This window comes from Diospyros lotus, chromosome 3 (assembly GCF_014633365.1).
Source record: "Diospyros lotus cultivar Yz01 chromosome 3, ASM1463336v1, whole genome shotgun sequence".
NCBI classification, from domain to species: Eukaryota; Viridiplantae; Streptophyta; class Magnoliopsida; order Ericales; family Ebenaceae; genus Diospyros; species Diospyros lotus.
The window spans coordinates 31,566,236-31,584,627 of record NC_068340.1 but is presented as its reverse complement, the minus strand read 5'-3'; the positions used below and the strand labels follow the sequence as shown (position 1 = coordinate 31,584,627).

The 18,392-nt window shown below is 36.0% G+C and overlaps 4 protein-coding genes across 10 annotated transcripts; 3 read left to right on the top strand and 1 right to left on the bottom strand.

Moving 5' to 3' along the window:
* Positions 1-1,158: 1,158 nt before the first annotated feature.
* Positions 1,159-2,639, bottom strand: LOC127796940 (pectinesterase 1-like). The gene is made up of 4 exons (XM_052329340.1): positions 2,130-2,639; positions 1,812-2,018; positions 1,438-1,679; positions 1,159-1,318 (listed from the first exon to the last, which is right to left on the bottom strand). The coding sequence occupies exons 1-4, from the start codon at positions 2,637-2,639 to the stop codon at positions 1,159-1,161; spliced, it is 1,119 nt and encodes a 372-aa protein (XP_052185300.1).
* A 766-nt stretch (positions 2,640-3,405) lies between these two features.
* LOC127798124 (uncharacterized) lies at positions 3,406-11,618 on the top strand. 7 transcript variants are annotated; one of them, XR_008022337.1, is made up of 14 exons: positions 3,406-3,477; positions 3,612-3,659; positions 3,737-4,578; positions 5,130-5,248; positions 5,361-5,480; positions 5,729-5,816; positions 6,617-6,708; positions 6,782-6,886; positions 8,268-8,377; positions 8,889-8,976; positions 9,069-9,104; positions 9,193-9,279; positions 10,091-10,240; positions 11,470-11,618. XR_008022337.1 is itself a non-coding variant. In XM_052331456.1 (12 exons), exons 1-12 carry the CDS (start codon positions 3,413-3,415, stop codon positions 9,274-9,276), a joined length of 1,785 nt encoding a protein of 594 aa, XP_052187416.1. In that variant the 5' UTR covers positions 3,406-3,412; the 3' UTR covers positions 9,277-9,724. The 7 variants fall into 7 exon arrangements, 3 of the variants coding, with proteins under 3 accessions (XP_052187416.1, XP_052187415.1, XP_052187418.1); XR_008022338.1 differs by having other exon boundaries at positions 10,050-10,240; XR_008022336.1 differs by having other exon boundaries at positions 9,769-10,240.
* LOC127796938 (uncharacterized) lies at positions 10,926-11,900 on the top strand. The gene is made up of 2 exons (XM_052329339.1): positions 10,926-11,358; positions 11,470-11,900. Exons 1-2 carry the CDS (start codon positions 11,215-11,217, stop codon positions 11,602-11,604), a joined length of 279 nt encoding a protein of 92 aa, XP_052185299.1. The 5' UTR covers positions 10,926-11,214; the 3' UTR covers positions 11,605-11,900.
* Positions 11,901-15,798: 3,898 nt separating this feature from the next.
* Positions 15,799-18,281, top strand: LOC127798127 (uncharacterized). The gene is made up of 4 exons (XM_052331465.1): positions 15,799-16,417; positions 16,660-16,798; positions 17,209-17,342; positions 17,437-18,281. Exons 1-4 carry the CDS (start codon positions 16,263-16,265, stop codon positions 18,050-18,052), a joined length of 1,044 nt encoding a protein of 347 aa, XP_052187425.1. The 5' UTR covers positions 15,799-16,262; the 3' UTR covers positions 18,053-18,281.
* The last annotated feature ends 111 nt before the right edge of the window (positions 18,282-18,392 follow it).

Below are 18,392 nucleotides of genomic sequence, written 5' to 3'. Positions count from 1 at the left end.
TAATTATTTGATTAATAATGAGAGTGAATAATTAATTTAATTGCATAAAAGCTGTAATTAAATTAATTTTATTTGATTATCCCAAAATATGTGACTGTTAGGAAGTGTGAAGGATATATTAAAAATTAAATGATGTCTCATTTTAATAATAACATAAATTTAAAACATTAATTATCTAATTATTCTAGCTGATTAATAATAATAGTGAATAATTAATGTAATGACATAGAAATTGTTATTACATTAATTATTATTCCAGCTGATTAGTGATTATCCCAAAAAATTGTGTATATCTTTTAAATATTAATTTATTTCTTAAAAAGAAAAAAAAATAGAATCTGATTTTTGGCGGGAAAGTTTTGTGTAGCTACTCTTCTACTTTAAAATATATTAAGATTTATGATTAGAGAAAAATTAGCTAAATTTTATATAATTTGATTTTAATTAACGGAGTGAAGTCTAAAACTAACAAGGGGGAGTAGTTAGTTATGACAATAAGATAATAATGGCATTTATTACAATACATGCAAACAATAAAAAATATTTCGATTTCGAATGAGGTATTAGAATTACAAATACATGTTGTAAGAAATAAGCTACATTTATTATATTTTAATTATTGTCAAAATTGTAAGTATTACCCTTTTAATTTGGCTAATTAAAGTACATTAAATATAATTTTATTTCAAAAATTTCAAATTTCTAAAGAAAATGAACTCTTTGCATAACATTAATTCAAACATAAATGTCAATAGAATAATTTAGTGCTAATATTTTTATAATTATAAGTCACTTTTGTGGATATTTTTAATAACTTATATTATTGTATTAAAAAATGGATCTATTAGCCATGTACGAAGGAGAGGGACAGAAAAAATAAAGCACTAGATATACTCAACATAGATCTTTATTCAAGTTGGAATTTTGGAAATAAGGTAGATAGTTTGTCTAACACACACAAAACAAAAAAAAAAAAAACAAAACAAAACAAAAGTGATATGCTCTTGATCAACAGTGACCAACACCCTTTTCATAGATACTTCGAGTTTGCTCGTGCCAATCTGTGCACTCTCTTTATGCACATTCACCTAGTCTTCAATCTTAGTATTTATTATATTGCTGACATAAGTTCTTTGATGATATAATCAGATTGTGAATCTAGTGGCTGGGAGGAGGAAGCAACCACTTGGAAGCCTCAATGTAGCCAAGGCTGAGATAGGGCTTTGCTTCCGCATCACTTAGTTGTTTGGCAAATTTAACCCGACCATCAGGACTAGCTCCAACACCAGTATTTTTGTATTCTCCGTATACAAGCGTCCTACAAAAGTCAAAAAAAAAAAATTCAAACAAATTAATCATGTTTCAAATTAGGGACAAAGAGAAACTACACACAAATATATATATATATATATATGCGTGTACATGTAGATGACTTACTTTTCATAGTCTGGATGTTTGTCGTTGGACCATCCTTCAGATCTAACCGCATCACTCATTTCAGTGTAGGCAAAAATCACAGTGGAGTAAGGGAACCAAGCTCTGCCCAGGTAGGCATGGCCACCTTTGCCAGTGATGGTGCAGTGGAGGAATACGTAGCCTGCATCCTCATCCGTGCCTTTCCTTGCGTGTGCTGTTATCATGGCTTCTTGGTCGCCATGAATTACATGTATTTCCGAATCCTAACAATCAAAACCTTCTTTTTAGAAAAAGAAAAAATTCAAACATCTAAAGTGAGAAAGTAAAACGAAAGAAACATATACCAAGTTAATTTAAATTTGCAAGAATGCATGTTTAAAAATGAAAGATGATACCAAATAAATAGATTTAGCATCGCCGAAGATGAAATCAACAGTGCCTTCAACGTAGCAATCCTTGAAGAAATGTCTTCCCTTATCATCCAAAAGCGTGTCTTGAAATCCAAGAATTCTACAGTTATAAAATGCTGACTTGTCGCCCCCAACTCTGAGTGCCACTGCCTGCGCACCCTTCATAATTCCGTCTGGCCTTGGTGCTGAATTCTGTAATAATCAAACACCACAATACAATCATGTATAATTTATCTCTCTCTAATTATCTTTAAAACTAAAATAATGTAATTAACTATAGAAAAATTTGAATTTGAAGCGTACCGAAATGATAAGGTTCGCACCAATGAAGTAATCAGCAAACACAATCATTGAAGCGCTGTCGACGGTGCCATATTTGAGAGCTGTGCCGCTAAACACTATGGTAGGAATATCATTAGGTGACCCATAAAACGTGACAAATGGCTTGGTTCGGTCAACCGTGACTTTCTCATTATACGTTCCACCACCAATGTGGACAACAACTCTTTTTTTGTTGCCTTGGGGAATGCTTTTCAAGGCCTCTGTGATGGTTTTGAAGTCACCAGAGCCATCTTGCCTGACCTTGATTATCTTGGGCTCGTCTTTCTCTGCCTCGACAAGGTCGGGGTCCAAGTCTTTTCTTGAAACAGCGGGCTGAACGTTCTGTTGAAACCAATCCTTGACAGCAGCCTTGGTGGCGGGCACTAGGGCTCCGTCGCCAGAGATGGCACAAGGGAGTGTTGCTGCAACTACAATGATTGCCAAAATGGTTGCCTTAGCTATTAGCTTCCAAGATGAAGATTTTCCTGTCATTTTTAATTTGTTTGTTTTGTCTTCTAATTTGGATGAATTCTCTTTCAGACATTTATAGGCTCTATTGAGAAAGGGAGAGATGGGAACATGGGATCGAGAGTGATCGTCGGGGTTGCATGAATTTGTACCTTAAATATTCACTTTTAAGGATGCCCCTCATGACTACATAAATTACAAAATATGTCATTTTCTTCCTAGTTAAATGCATGGAGGTCTTTTCGTGGAGTAAGAAAATAGCCTTCTTTTTTGGTACTTTAACCTTCTATCATTGGAAAAATGATGAATAAATTAGTAGAATTTTATACTTCATACTAAATTAGTTAGTATTTTAATTTTTATCATCATAGTTCTTAAATTTTGATATTTGTTAAAATTTAATCATTTTTTTGAAATTCTATTTATATATCTCAAAATCATTTGATGTTAAAATTAACTTAAATCATACAATCAAGTAATTTTGAATTTTACATTAGTATATGTCAGGCCAATTTCCATTAATAGAATTTGATAAAAACAATTAAAAGATAAATTAAATTTTAATAGAATGGAACTTTGATGACGGTTGATAACAAATATTAATATATAATAATTAATTTATTATAAAGTAACAAAGACGTACTTTAGTCTATGGGTTGGGAATTCGTTCGTGTTAGCCCAACCGACCAGTCCAAGAGTTGGAGATATTATGTTGGGCTGGGCCCATTGCTTCACCGAATACCGAGCCCTTCGAATCGACCCACAATTTTATAGCCCAGGGGTTCTTCGCCCGTCGTATGGTGACGCTGACAGAGAAAGCAAACAGCAGGGCACAAACCATGCCAAAACCGAATCAACGGAGGTAAAACCCTAGACCTCTGGTTCCATGCAGTACTGTTATATAATACTTTTTGAATGTGGCTTGCGCATTTTTGGTGTAGCCTGATTGCATTTCGATTTCCGTTTGCCTTTTTTCCTTTGATCTCCGTGTTTCAGTTTGCGTTCTGCTGAAGTGAATGCTCCGGAGGAACCATACGCAGTACGGTAATGTTTATGTGTGACTAACGTTTAGTGTTTTTTGAATTTGGAATTGGAAAGTAGTAATTCTGAAAGATGTGCAGTGGAGCAAGCTCAAGGCAGAGTAAACTCCGTAAGAAAGTGAAACTTGTTACTGGAAGATCTAAGAGACCTAAGGATGATGGTGAAATCCTAGATTCAAAGAAGAGGGAGTTTCGAGGAAGTAATGTTACGCAAATTGATACGGACAATGCCGTTGATGTTGCTTATAGTGATAAAAAGTTGTACCTGAAAGAGAAGAGTAGAAGGGGGAAGGTAATATCGAAGACAAGAAATGGAACTATCTTCGAGCAGAAGATTGATGGTGATAGGGGGTCTAGAAGGATAAACAGGGATCGAAAAAGGAAGAGAGCCTATGCTGATATGGATAAAAGTGAGGAAGAAATGGTCCAGAAAAATGTGGAGATGCCCCGTAAAAAAGTTTTATCTAAGAAACGGACTGAGCGCAGGGGTGATGCCGCTAAAGAGAAGAACCCCGCGAGGGGGAAATGTCATGATTTTCAGCAACTTGAGAAGGAAAAGGTCCTAAAAGGAGCAAAGAAGTACAGTGAAACCGAGTCATTTGATAACAATGGCCACAAGAAATCAAGATCCAGAGTGAATGCTGTAGGTAAAGTGGAATATGTTAAAATCAGTAGTGTTGACGGTAGTTCAACAAGAAAAGATGGTAGAATCAAATCTGACTCAAGGAAACAATTGGAGCAGAATCATGACAGGCGTGCAGCTGAATCTCTTAGAAAGTCAGCAAAGAAAAAAGTTAATAACAAGAAAAGCCTTGCCGATGAATTGATGGAAAGTAATGATTGGCCTAAGAAAAAGAAGCGAGTAATCCGGATAGATCCTCATGACATTTCTAACAAGCGGCTAGATGATGGTATAGTCACTGGTCAGTGTTTGGATTGTGTTGTTTGGTTTTTATGTGTATGCCTCTTCTTTGATAATCTACCATATACAGTGCAACAACATCTGTTAGTTTGGTTTGGTTGGATCATGGTCTTCCCACGTTTCCCTGTATAAAGAAACCATTTTACTGCATTTAACTACCATGCCTATTGGCCAAGTTGTTTCTCATTTCACAAATTCTTAAGATACTTGCAATCTTCTCATAATGCTGTCTTTCTCTGCTTCTATTCTTGGGTATTCTCAGTGTAGCAATAATTCTGTATGATTTACTTGTGATTCTCCGATCCTATGTATGATTATTTGATTACTTAATGATAAAAAAAGAGAATTTGATTATAGGGCACTGATTTCCTACCAATCCTCCGTGTGAATTTTAGAAGTTATAGATATTGTTTAACCACACAGCTTCTGTGTGCATATTTAGGTTTTAGCTTCACTTCCATTTCTACATAAGTCATTCATCTTTGTTAATTTCCAAAAATTCTTTTAGGTTAGATGAATTCATTCATGCAGCTACTTGTTACTTGTTTTCAGGACATACCAAAGAGGAGAAAGAAGATACAGAGAAAAATAAAAGCACTGAAATTTCAAAGAATGCTCAGTTCCGTGCAATAAAACCTAGCCCCTCTATCCTCTCTTTTGTAGAAGATAATGTAATTTTTTCATAGCAGGGCCTTAGCATTTCTTGCTGCTTGTTTATTTTTCAGAGAAAAATAATTGTTGCTTCTTTCTTTGCTTTTTGATTTTTGACAATTTCATTTACAGCTCTTGGGTCGGAGGCGCTTGATTGAATTACGCCGGGCAGGCTACAACACTGAACTTTCTGCCCCCTTGGACAATATCCCCTCCTCTACAAGCTCAGAAAGAGAACGAATTGAAGAATCGGTATATTTCTTTCGCACTTTCAGAACAGTTGGATACCTTTTTATCATAGAGCTGGAATATTTTGAGAACAAATTGGAACTAAGACCATGTTGTTTTGCATTTGAGAAAGCAAAACCTGTCTTGTCCCTAGTGATATATTCATGATATACCTTTTGAGGGTGTAAGCATCAGAATTTTAGGCTTCTGCTTCATCTACTGTTATCTGAAAGAAAAATTCTTACTGATCTATGGTTTACTGTTCATGGCAGGTATTTAGAAATAAATTGAGTTTTTTTGCTGCTGCAAATGTTTCTTCGTCATTTCCTCCTCCTGATCTTCCTGAGATTGCTTTTGCAGGTAATACTTTCTAATTATTCTTCTCACTGTACATGCTTCCTTAATTTTGTTGAACTATTGAGCCTGTTGTAAATAGTAATAAAAATTACTGTTTCATTGTTGTACTAACATGTTTTATGTCATTGTGGACTTAAAAGTACATTCCATTCCTTCTGCTAAAATAGTGAAAATATTTTAAAACATTATGACTGGAGTCTTCTACCAAAATGTTTTCTGATGATCTGGAAAGTGAAAATTATTAGAGATGGGAATGGAATAAAAGGAAGATATAATTAAGAATGATATAGCTCAATCTACCTCACTCTCTCATGGATTTATGATAGTATACCTATCAATTTTCATCAGACCATGGTTTTCATTAGTTTCTGGGAAGGTTGTCATATATATTCTTGTTTGCTCTCTTGGTGTTACATTTTGAGGGCTTAACTGTCTTTGCGTTCTTATATATGTGTGTGTATATATATATATATTATGATTTTTATGCTTTGTTTAAAGTATGCCCAAGAAGTGAGATGAGATAATGTTAGATTTCAGTTAACATAGATTTACTTATTAGGGAGGTCAAATATTAAATTGATAATCACAATTGTGGGGTGAGTGGATGAAATGAAGGAAGTTTGTAGCAAAAGAGAAAGTGGAAGACCAAATAAAACTTAATGGGAAACCTTTAAACACGACATAAGACATGATGGCTTTATAGAGCATATGGTGAATGATAAGGGACAGAGATGGTTGGAAGTATAGAATTCATGTAGGTGACCCTACTTAGTGGGATTAATGCTTGTGCCTTTTTATTGTAGGGAGGTCAAATGTTGGCAAATCATCTTTACTAAATGCTCTTACCAGGCAATGGGGTGTTGTGCGGACATCTGATAAGCCTGGGCTTACTCAGGTGATGCTGTTTTCAAGAAATTGAAATTTTAGCATATACTATATGGAAATCATAAATATGTGTTCTTCTGCAGACCATTAATTTTTTCAAGCTTGGACCGAAGCTCTGCTTGGTTGATTTGCCTGGATATGGCTTTGCTTATGCAAAAGAAGAAGTTAAAGAAGCTTGGGAGGACCTTGTGAGTATGCAAATGAGTACTGATCTATAAATCTTTGTTTGTAGATTTTAAATGTCAATACCATATTGCTATCTTGCTGGTATGTGATATTTTAAATGTCTAGAATATAAGGCTATCTTGTTGCTTATGCAAAAGAAAAAGTTAAAGAAGCTTGGGAGGTTCTTGTGAGTATGCATAAGTGCTGATCTTTTACTTTTTATGTTTGGATTTTAAATGTCAATGCTATCTTGTTGGTGTATGATACTTTAATAAGTTTTTACTTTTAGACTCCAGTTCTTTATCATCTATCCTTGTTTGGTATTGACAACCATGTCATAAATGATCAAGCAGTTAGGAAATATCCCTTTCTGGACAATGAGAAATACGGTGGATATTTGGCAATTGAAGAGACAACTCAAATCCAATCAAGGTTGTCACTTGCAAACCTATAGTTAAGTGCACATGGTCCTACCGCCCAATAAACTTAACCATAACACTGCTTGCCCAAATCTTACCGTTACTTGAAAGGACAAGCCAAATCCTGAAAGAGTGAGATGCATTACTTATGTGCTACTCTTGTCACTGGATTGGTTAATCCTCATCCCTGGAAAACATTGGCGTGCATGTTACAAGTTGCAATTGCAATAATCTTTTTTGTTGGTATTACCTTTAAATTCAACAGTTGTACTACATTGCATCAACCTAGGATTTCTATCCTTGTACAGATTGCAATTGGATCAATTAATTGAATGTTTTAAAATTAGCGTTGTCATCATTAAAAATATTTGTTCTATTCTTAACTTCGAAGTGGCAACTACTAGATGAAATATTTTAATTGAGACTTCTATGGCACATTGCATCTCTTTGACAGCTTAATTTATTTATGTTATCAGATATTTTCCATATTGTGACCACTGGTGTCGTGCAATAGTTTGTGCCATAATCTATCTTCTTTTGTACAGGTTTCACCCTTCTTAAGGCTTTTGTCGTGTTGTATACATCCTTATTATCAGTGCAAAACATTGGTTTATGCCATAATCATTTCAAGTGACTTGGAAAGATGTTCATCACTAAGATGTGAAAGAATATCACTTTGTCTAGTAGAGAAAGTTTCAAATGATTCTAAAACGTTTCTAATGGATCAGTGACATACCAGTTGTATTTTTTATACTTCTTCAGCTGGGTGTAGTACACAAAGTTTCTTTTACCTGATTCTGTTATATGAAACAAATTGGGAGTAACCATTTTGCCATTGTGTCTATCACGTGATTATTAGCTTCTATAAAAGAGTATATCTTGTATCCTGAATTCTTTATAGTGGCAGGTCCCCTTTTTTGGCAGCCTATAGTTGATATAGATGATTCTTATTCTCCCTGGTTCCTGAAACTTCTGCACTCTGTAGGTGAAGGAATACGTAGCTACACGTGTTGGTATGAAGCGAGTTTGCCTTCTTATTGACACAAAATGGGGTATAAAGCCAAGGGACCAAGAGCTGATCAATTTGATGGAAAGGTATGTGCATACATTTGCTTGCAAGTTGTCACCCTCATTTCATCTTAAGTTGAGTATCCTCTAAATGGTTGTCAGGGATCATTCATGAATGAGTTGCAAAGACAACTGCTAGCAATTTTTGTTGCATAGAGATGTAGTTACACTAGGCAGCTACTTTACTCTGGCATGCTTATCTGTTTGGTAAATGATTTGCAGTCTCCAATTCATACAATGTGACATATTTTGGTTTCGTGGTGCTGTATCCTACTCCTTGACTGATGTTCTTGACAAAATTCTAATAATAAAGAGGAATTGGTCAAAAAATAAGTTAATTATAAATATCAAAATTAATATAGTGTTTGAATGTGAAATGATGCCGTTTGATTTGTTGGTCATGGATCCTCTCTCTCTCTCTCTCTCATCTACACAGATGTCTATGAATGTGTCTTTCACACGTGTTAGAAGCATTTTATCTTTTCATGATAAGATTACTTTCTATATTGTACTTATGTCAGTCTTATGAATTCCTCAGGTCTCAAACTAAATACCAAATTGTACTGACCAAGACAGATTTAGTTTTTCCCATTGATGTGGCACGCCAGGCAATGCAAATTGAAGAGGTGAAGTTTGAATAAACTCTGTGGCTTCTGTGCATGGTAATAGTCTCCTTTGTCTTTGAACATGAGAATTGATCTGTACCATCTAAATGTAGAGCCTCAAGGCAAAGAAGTCTGCAGTTACACCTGTGGTATGAAGGAAATTCTGCATTATTTTGATATTTTAGGTCAATTATTCTGGGAAGCAATATGAGATTCTACTTTGTTTCTTTATTTCAGATGATGGTTAGTTCGAAGTCTGGAGCTGGCATCCGAAGTTTAAGAACAGTTCTAACTAAGATTGCTCGCTTTGCAAAACTCTGAAAGGTACTGTGATGACCATTTTGTTGGGAGAGATGTCCTGTTCTTTTCTACTATACATATACACGTATATTTTGGGGCCACTGCTGGATGTTGTTTCCATGCTAAATATTTTGCTGTCTCTATTATACATATAAACAACAATATTTCAAGCCTTAATCCCACTATCTGGGGTCGATTATATGACTCCTAATTTGCCTAGACTTCATGTTTGATCTAATGAGTTTTATGTTAGTTGTTGGCTATCTAACGCAACCCTCAAATTGAAGAGAATCAATTAATAATTTTGAGACATTTTTTTCTTTGTGCTATTAAGTAAACTCTATTCTTATTTTGGTTATTTCTGGACCATACATGCCCATATTATATATATTAATAGGTATAATAAGGTACTATATTTGCGTCCCATGTTATCTTAGTATCTCTCAGTAGTTTAGACAATCTCATTGAATATGTAGGTAGGTGAAAGGAATTTTGACGACCATTTTTGTGCAGTATTGCCCTTCTACAGGTAGATAATGTGCAAGGTTCTGAACCTCAATTTCTTTACTCCAATTTGACCCTCGCCTATTGACTGTTGGTTCTGTAATGTCCTAAATTTGGCTATTGGTTGTTGGTTGGGGACACTGTCCATCCTCAATGTCATATGTATTAGGCAGATTGTACAACGGGACTCTGAAGCGGAGCCCGTTGTTTAGCGAGGAAATTTTGTTTAGCAGCAATATGCACAAGTTGAAGGTTATTGTAAGTTATTCTCAAATTGACCTGACTTAAAGTTGGGGGTCATGCCGTCATGGTATCGAATCCTTTTGAGTAGAATGCAGGAAAATTGCATCATTCAGCAATAGTGACTTCGCCTTTGGGAATGCTTAAAGACCGAGAGTGTACTTCAACAGTGAAAGAACCCAGCAAGCACACTGAGCCCGGAAGGAAGTTTGTTTGCCGCAGCAAGGCTTAATTACAAGCAGTACGTCTCACGTTTTAAAAATTACATTAACTATATATTAACTGTTTCTAAAGTTATATTAGAGTGTTTTTTGCCACTAGATTCACGTTACATAGGTAGGTATATTTTTTGTATGAATTTCTTAAACGTTCGTTCAAAGTATGAGAGATGGTTAAAATTTCAAGATGGGGCCCGCGAAATTTAGTGAGCCTGTAAGGGAAATTCTGTTTAATTAATTGAGTCTCAGATTGGTGATCGGTGAGCAAGCAGGCATGGGCGGTGGTGAGGAGAGGTTGATGCAAATCTGTCCACTTCATGAACATGAATGGGATCCCAGTTGTTCCATTACCACCCAGAGTCCAATTTCCCTGTCAGCATATCCGCACACGCTCCATGTTTTTTATTGGGTAATTAGATTAGACAAAAGAAAGTCAAATAGCCGTCGGCAAGACAACTAACTTAATAAATCCAACTTGTCCACTCAATGAAGAATTAAAACAATCCCCGCACGACTCACTAATTCAATTCTATTTATATTTTGAAGTCAAGGAGCCAAAAGTGCTTCCAGGACTCGAATTTTCTTAGAGTCAGTAGTGAAAAGTATTTTTGACCAATTTATCTTAAGCCATTTGAATTTAGGAAAAAGAAATCAAACTAGAGTTTTTATTCCAAAAATCAACGTGTCATGCATTAGTTATAGAAAAACTGTGCATTTTTTTTTTTTTTAATTTGGTCTGATAAATTTCTTACTAAATAATGAATAAATTTTATAGAATATCACTGTATATATTTACTTTAGGAGAATAGTTTTGTTTGAACATTTCGGGCTTCACTATCGAATACCTAACTATCGTGCAGTTTCACGCAAGCCATTAACAACGCGTTTGAGAATTTCGCTCGCGTAATCATTCAACTAATATTTTCATTGTAACGTCAGCTGCCTTCTTTCTCTCTCCATTGCATCTCAAGCTTGAGAGAATTAGAGAGAGTCGAGAATGTGCCCTCTGAGACTGATTCTGATCTTCCTATCGGCTACGCTCGCAGGATTCCTCGTTCTAAAGAACCTCAAATTTCAACCCCAAACTCCCAAAGAGCAATCCCCCAACCCTCCCTCTGAATCGCTCTCAACTTCTTCTAGGGTTTTTCTTTTACTCCCCCCCTCTCTCTCTGTTCTAATTTCTTGATAGAAAAGTAATGCTTGAATACGATTTCTATTTTTGTCTCACAATTGATTTGTTCTGAAATTGCAGGTCAGGGGAGCAATCGTGATGGCCTTTTGGGTCTGCTTGGACATGGCGAGCGGCCGCTATCTCTGGAGGAATTTGGTTTCATCTCCTTCTTTGTCATCATCACCATCACAATCATCTATTAAGCGATGCAGTTGATAATTCGATATTTCCTTCTCGACACGTGTTGTACGCTTTTAGGTTTGATTTCACTTCCCCCCCCTCCCGCCCTTTATTATGCGATTCTCGAGTTCGTCTCTATGCTAAACGTGAAGAGAAACGAAAATTGTTGTAGAGTTTTGTGTTGCCAGGAATGCCTTTCCTACAATCTTGCCCCATTGTGTTGCCTGATTTAGAACTGGGTGTTGATTGTTCATCGGTTTGGTTGACATAAGGTGTATTTACAATCTACACATGTTCGTATTGCAATAAATAACTTCATTTCAAGATCATAAGCATGAACGAGTATTTGACTTACTTTCCTCTTTTCACCAGTTTACTGATAATAGTCTTGTTAGGATTTGATGATGGCATCTTTTGTCTATATTGCCCAAAGACTTGGGATAACTTTGTTGTGGATAACCAATTAGAGGGGAAAAGCTGCTCACGAGAAGCCTCAAACACGAGACCTTTATTCAAGTATGGCATAATACTTTGGTATGATTTGTCTGCTTGAAGCTTCATATTCTTTGCATAATTCTGATTCTGGTTTCCGTTTGAGAAATTTTGAGAACCATGTAGTACGTAGTATGTACCATGTGCATGTAGCACCATAGGTTTTGATAATGATTCGGAACCTGAGATGTCGCGAGGCATAAGACAATTTTGGCGACTGCCAAATCATTGGGTTGAAAAGTTTTAAAAGATTTTTTCCCTAATGTGGTGCTTTCAAAGCACAATAATTTCTTAAATGTTGGTGTTGTCACATGAATGGAAGAGCTGTCGATTTGGGTGGCATTGCAAACTACAGAATGCAGAAGGGCCCCTTTATTTGCATATTGCCCCGATGAGATGTTCTTTCATTTTCAATAACTATTTCCTTTCTTCTTTCCAAGAATGGAATGGTGTGAATGCAACTGTAATTATCTCCAACGGCTCTGTTAAGCTTCTTGTATACGAACAGTATGTATCAATTATCAACTGAAAATGAAAAAGTAAATAAACTCTAGGCCTGGTCCCTTTAAAACTTTTTCGAGCGGCGTCCAAGCAGAACTTGTTGGGGTTTATATTATTTTAGTATGTTTACTTGATAAGTTAGTATGTATCAATTATCAAATGAAAATTACTTTCACTCTCTTTATATACATTGGCGTACTCTAAAATTTTAGTATTTATTACATCGTCAACTTAATTTTTTTCCGGTGATAATGAGGTGGCGAATCTAGGGGTTGGGAGGCGGAAGCAACCATTTGGAAGCCTCAATGGAGCCGAGGCTAAGATAGGGCTTTGCTTCTATTCTACATCCCTTAGTTGCTTGGCAAATTTAGCCCGACCATCAAGGGAAGGTTGGGCCCCGACGCTGGTGTTTGTTTTTGTATTCTTCGTACAGTACACGAATGTCCTACAAAAAGCAACAAAACCACCGAAATCATGTTTCAAAAGATAAGGAGAGATGATGCATGTGTGTGTGTGTGTGTGTGTGTAGAATATAGATGGCTCACATCTCATGGTATGAATGTTTGTTGCTGGACCACCCTTCTAGCCCAACAGTGTCGCTCATTTCATTGTAGGCAAAAATTACGATGAAATAGGGGAGCCAAGCTCTGCCTATGTAGGCATGGTCGCCTTTGTCAGCGACGGTGTAGTGGAAGAATGCATAATTAATTTTTTTTTTTTTAAATATCAAACATCTAAAATAGATTTGACATTGCCAATGATGAAATCAACCATGCATGCCTTCAACAACGTAGCAGTCCTTGAAGAAATGCCTTCCCTTGTCATAATATATTTAGCAACGTCATCACCTAGGCGCCCGTCCACTCATGGCGCCAAATTTTGTAATTAATCAAAGTAGCACAATACAATCATATACAATTTCTCTCCCTCTCTCCATCTCTAAATAAAAAAGAAAGATAATTAATTTTATAAATTTATATCTAAAGAGTACCGAAATGATGAGATTCACACCATTAAAGTAATCATAAAACACAATTCATACTTTAGAATCGTGATATTAAACACTATGGTGGAAATATTTTAAGTAATCCATAAAACGTGACGAATGACTTGGTTCGGTCAATCATGATTTTTTCATTATACATGCCACTACCAATATGAACGATGAATTGTTGTTTGTTGCCTTTGGGGATACTTTTTAAGGCTTTCATGATGGTCTTGAAGTTAACAAAGCCATCTTGCTTGATCTTGATTATCTTGGGCTCGCGTTTCTCAATCTCAACGAGCTCTAGTCAAGATCTTTTCTTGAGGCAACCAGTTGGACGTCCTCTTGGAACTAGCTTTTCACCTTGGCCTTAGTGGCCCACATTGGGGCTCCATTGTCCGAGTTATTTCTTGTTTTTGAAACATTTCTCATTTTCGTTTCAAATCCTATTTATGTTTATTTTTTAGAAGAATATCCATTTTTGCATTTTCGTATGACTTAGGTGTAAGGGAGTGTTGCTACTACTAGAAGGATTGCGAAAATGGTCACCTCGGCTGCTAGCTTCCAAAAAGAAGATTTTCTTGTCATTTTTAATTTGCTTCATTTGTCTTCTAATTTGAATAAATTCTCTTTCGGACATTTATAAACTTGGGGGGGGGGGGGTTGAACTCATCAAGAGTGGTTGTGGTTGCGTGGATTTGTACGTTAAAGTGATTGGGGGAGAGGTGAACTCATCAAGAGTGGTTGTGGTTGCGTGGATTTGTACGTTAAATTAACAATCACTTTAAGAATGCTTCTCATGACATCATTTTCTTCGTAATTAAATTCATGAAGGCTTTTTATTGGAGTGAGAAAAAGAGCTTTGTTTGCTTGTACCTTAGTTTGTATGGTTTTTTTAGTTTGTTTGTTTGTTGTAATTAAATTCATTTTCTTTGGTTGTGGTTGGTTTTTCCTTCTGCTAAAATATAAGTTAACCAACCTCGAGTCTCTCATGGATTTATACTCGGTAGTATGCCTATCAATTTTCATGACACCATGGTTTTCACCAGTATTTGGGAAGGTTCGTATTCTTGTGAGCTTTCTTGGTGATTTTTATGCGTTGTTTAAAGTATCCCTAGTGAGTTGAGATAATGTTAGATTTAGTCTAATAAGTGACAAGTGAGGGAGAAAGAAGGGAATGTGATTTTCATAAGGGTTTGTTTAGTTGCCAGAAAAAATAAGTGGTATAATTATATTTTTACTCTCATATATTTTTCCTAATTACATAAATGCCATATATAAACAAATTTTCACCTTTTCATCAATTTATTCTATGTGGAAACCTCTCTCACTCGCTATACTATTATAATATCTCTAGAGCCTATAAAACTATTTTAGTAAAATTTAACTATCTCAATTTCCGAGCAATAGCACCAAAAACTCGAGTTCCTTTTGGATTTCCTTCTTGATCAATGACTATTGCAGCATTGTCATTATACCATTGTCATGTTTTAATTCTTTACGGGTACAGACAATTATAGCTTTGACCACTTTTGATATTTTTAGGGGCATATTTGGTACATTTGTTTGCCGCTACCTCTTATTGTCATCGTCATTGGTCAAAACTTGTTACTATGTACTTATCATTTCTCTTGTGTTTGAAGATTTCTAGTTTTCTAGCATGATTCGTTGTCTTCCACCGCAAACCACCATTTCTCCTCGTCTTTCATTGCCGATCAATACGGCCATTTATCTCTTTTAAACCATATCTTATCAAGAACCACCATTAATTGACCGCTCTCAGCACAAACGTTACTTACCCTTCTCTCTTTCTCTGCCAAAACTCACTGAAAACCATCACGGTGAGATGTGCAATTAACTCAACAAGTACAAAGAATGGAGAAAAAAGTGTGGTAGAGATGGTGGCCAACAAGTACGAGCCATTTTCCTTTCGTCCTAACCCATTTTCTTTTTCATCTTCTGCATCCCAATAGTCATTGATCACTGAAAAAAGAAGTTATGGTGAAGATACGAGAGTTGACAACGATGGTTTCTTAGAAATGGGTTGCAAATGATGAAGAGATAATTTGTGCATTTCAATTGGCATGTATTGCACGCTCTAATTCAATTCCGATAAGATATTCAACTAACTTGAAAATGTAAGATTTGAGGGTATAATTGAAATAACAAAAAGTTTAAATTTACATAAATATATATATATATATATGAATTATATGAAATCTCTTTACACTTAGGATCATGTGTAACTTACTTCCATATGCTTTTGATTGCACCAAAAAATCATCTACACTTTTTAAATATTACAATTAGTCGCCATCCATTATTATTATACAAAATTTTATATAGCAATCTACATAAAAAATACAAAATTTTGTATATCAAAAAAATATAGAATTTTATGTTGGTCAACTAACAAATTATACAAAATTTTGTATGATAATAATAGATGATGGCTCATTACAATATTTATAAAGTGTAAGGAAATATTTTCATGTAATTAAAAATACTGGGTATAAGTTATACATAATTCTAAGAGGTTCATATAATTTACTTAAAAAAAAATGAAAGGTTAAATGATGAGTTTTTGCAAGTTGAAACCTTTCCCAAAAAAAAAAAAAAAGAAAAAAGATCTTTTCAAATCATGGTTGCCTGACTGGCTAGTCGCAACGGTCTAATTTTCTGAGTTCTCTACCCGAGAGAGAGAGGAGAGAGAGAGATGGGCACGAGGAAATCACAATTGGAGGTCTCAGAAACCCTAAATTCTGTCGGACAGGGACAAGAAGATGAAGAAACAAGAGTGGGTGGAGGGTTCTTTGCTTGCTATCTGCTCACTTCGCTCAGTCCCAGGCACAAAGGTCACACATACATAGGGTTCGTCTCTTCATCTCCTATTTCTCAATTAATTAAATTGTTCTTTCCTACATTTCTACATAATTAAACTCAGGTTTCTTTATTAATTAATATGTATTGTAGCCGATTGACCCTCTAACCCTAATTTTCTTTCCCCTGTTTCCGTCTTTCTGTTCTCTGGATCGTTCATGTCGGATCTAAATCTAATATTTGATGAATTATTGTTTATCAGTTTGTATTGATTCCTCTGTTTCAAATCTTAGATTTACGGTGAATCCTCGTCGTCGAATTCGGCAGCATAACGGGGAAATAAGGTGTGGTGCCTGGAGGACGAAGAGAAAGCGCCCTTGGGAAATGGTTTTGTGCATCTATGGTTTCCCTACCAACGTATCTGCTCTTCAGGTAAACTTTTTTTTTTTTTGAACATTTTCCTCTCTTGGATTATTGTTTGAAGCTGGTCAGTTGACAGTGGGATTAAATTTGGGTTAGTTTTACTCGCTTACTCAGTTGTCAAAAATTATCTATTATTTTGCTTATCCATTAAAATCTATGAATGCGACTTATTTTATTTTCATGCTGTTTTCCTTTCCCCTGTAAACCCCTAATTCCAGACTATAGCATATGCAAAGACTGCTGAATTTAATTCGATTTCAACTTTGAGTGGTTTGAGATAGGGAACACTTACATAATTTTTAATGAATCTATATGATTATCTAATATCAGCAGTCATAAGTGTCTTAGCCCTGTGGCTCAGTCATTCATATATCTGTTTGGGGGATAAAAGGGTTATGATTTTATTTTGGAACTTGTAGTTCGAATGGGCCTGGCAGCACCCAAGAGAATCACTCGCAGCGCGAAAGGCAGCTGCAACTCTTAAATCCCTCTCTGGTCTTGCCAATAAGATCAAACTTGTCTATACAATGCTCACCCTCCCGGCCTGGCAGAAGTATGCATGACACTTCCTCTTGAATCTGATTATTATTCATGGTTTTTTCTCCACATGCCGTTTCATTGCTTCCGTCTTTTACTTTTATTGTCAGCCTGCACCTCACTGTGAACTTCTTGTCGACAAAATACACAAAGTATTCTGCTGGTTGCCCAAGCCTACCAGAACACATGAGGGTTCAAGTTTGTTCAATGGATGAGCTTCCTTGCTACACTGGGAGCCTCCATGAAGATGAAGATGAAGATGGGTGGGGCGACAAGAGTAGTAGTCCATGTGGATCTCCAACTGACAGGGTTGACGGTCAGAGAGATCGGTTGACGAGCATTAAGGAGTTGTCCACTGCTGACCACAGTGGACGCGCGGAAGATACTGGCACGGGATTGTCAGGGGACTTGGCTAGTTCAAATAAGAATCAGATGCAGCCGCTTTCTTTGTCTACATCCCCAGTACAATTGTCGACTTCAGGTCTAACATATACAGGCAGAGATGTCTCTGTATTGATGGAGGAGCAGCCAGCAGGAGAAGAATTGTCTGCCGTCAGAGCTGCCGATACTGATCCGCCTCCAAAAGTCCCGTGCGAGGTTGAGGTTATAGATTTGTTATCCCCCTCGCCTGGCTACAGAACTACTGGTTCAAGTAGCAAGAAGAGGAAAGTCTGGAATGCTTGCCCCGAAATAATTGACCTGACAGAGTCTCCCATTTCTGTTTAAATGTAGAGTGGTTTGAACTTGCAACCTAGGTTGAATAAAGAATAAACAGAAGCAAATGTATATTTACTTAGAAAACACTATGTTTGCATCCTCAGGTAGGTAGACATTTGCAGGCATCTCCAGTGGGTTATGTATGTGATACTTCTTGTAACTGTCATTGTTTGCTCAAAACTATAATAATGGAACACTTGGATACATTTCCACAAACCTGGCTTCTTAATTTTGTTTCATTTTGCTCAAAACTCTTGGCAGCATTTATCACGTATTGAACCTGGTTTCCTTGTTTTGTTTCGAAAGTCCCTTGTTTCTATTATTATTGGCTTCTTGATCTAAGAAACCA

Bases quoted from the DNA above. Each gene is read 5' to 3' on its own strand.
- LOC127796938 (XM_052329339.1), top strand. From the start codon at position 11,215: ATGTGCCCTCTGAGACTGATTCTGATCTTCCTATCGGCTACGCTCGCA. The intron at 11,359-11,469 runs GTTTTTCTTTTA...CTGAAATTGCAG, and splicing joins CGCTCTCAACTTCTTCTAGG to GTCAGGGGAGCAATCGTGAT.
- LOC127796940 (XM_052329340.1), bottom strand. From the start codon at position 2,639: ATGACAGGAAAATCTTCATCTTGGAAGCTAATAGCTAAGGCAACCATT. The intron at 1,680-1,811 runs GTATCATCTTTC...TTTGATTGTTAG, and splicing joins ATGCTAAATCTATTTATTTG to GATTCGGAAATACATGTAAT. The intron at 1,319-1,437 runs GTAAGTCATCTA...TGACTTTTGTAG, and splicing joins AAACATCCAGACTATGAAAA to GACGCTTGTATACGGAGAAT.
- LOC127798124 (XM_052331455.1), top strand. From the start codon at position 3,413: ATGGTGACGCTGACAGAGAAAGCAAACAGCAGGGCACAAACCATGCCA. The intron at 3,660-3,736 runs GTAATGTTTATG...AAAGATGTGCAG, and splicing joins GAGGAACCATACGCAGTACG to TGGAGCAAGCTCAAGGCAGA. The intron at 8,977-9,068 runs GTGAAGTTTGAA...ATCTAAATGTAG, and splicing joins AGGCAATGCAAATTGAAGAG to AGCCTCAAGGCAAAGAAGTC.
- LOC127798127 (XM_052331465.1), top strand. From the start codon at position 16,263: ATGGGCACGAGGAAATCACAATTGGAGGTCTCAGAAACCCTAAATTCT. The intron at 16,418-16,659 runs GTTCGTCTCTTC...TTCAAATCTTAG, and splicing joins AAAGGTCACACATACATAGG to ATTTACGGTGAATCCTCGTC. The intron at 17,343-17,436 runs GTATGCATGACA...TTTTATTGTCAG, and splicing joins ACCCTCCCGGCCTGGCAGAA to CCTGCACCTCACTGTGAACT.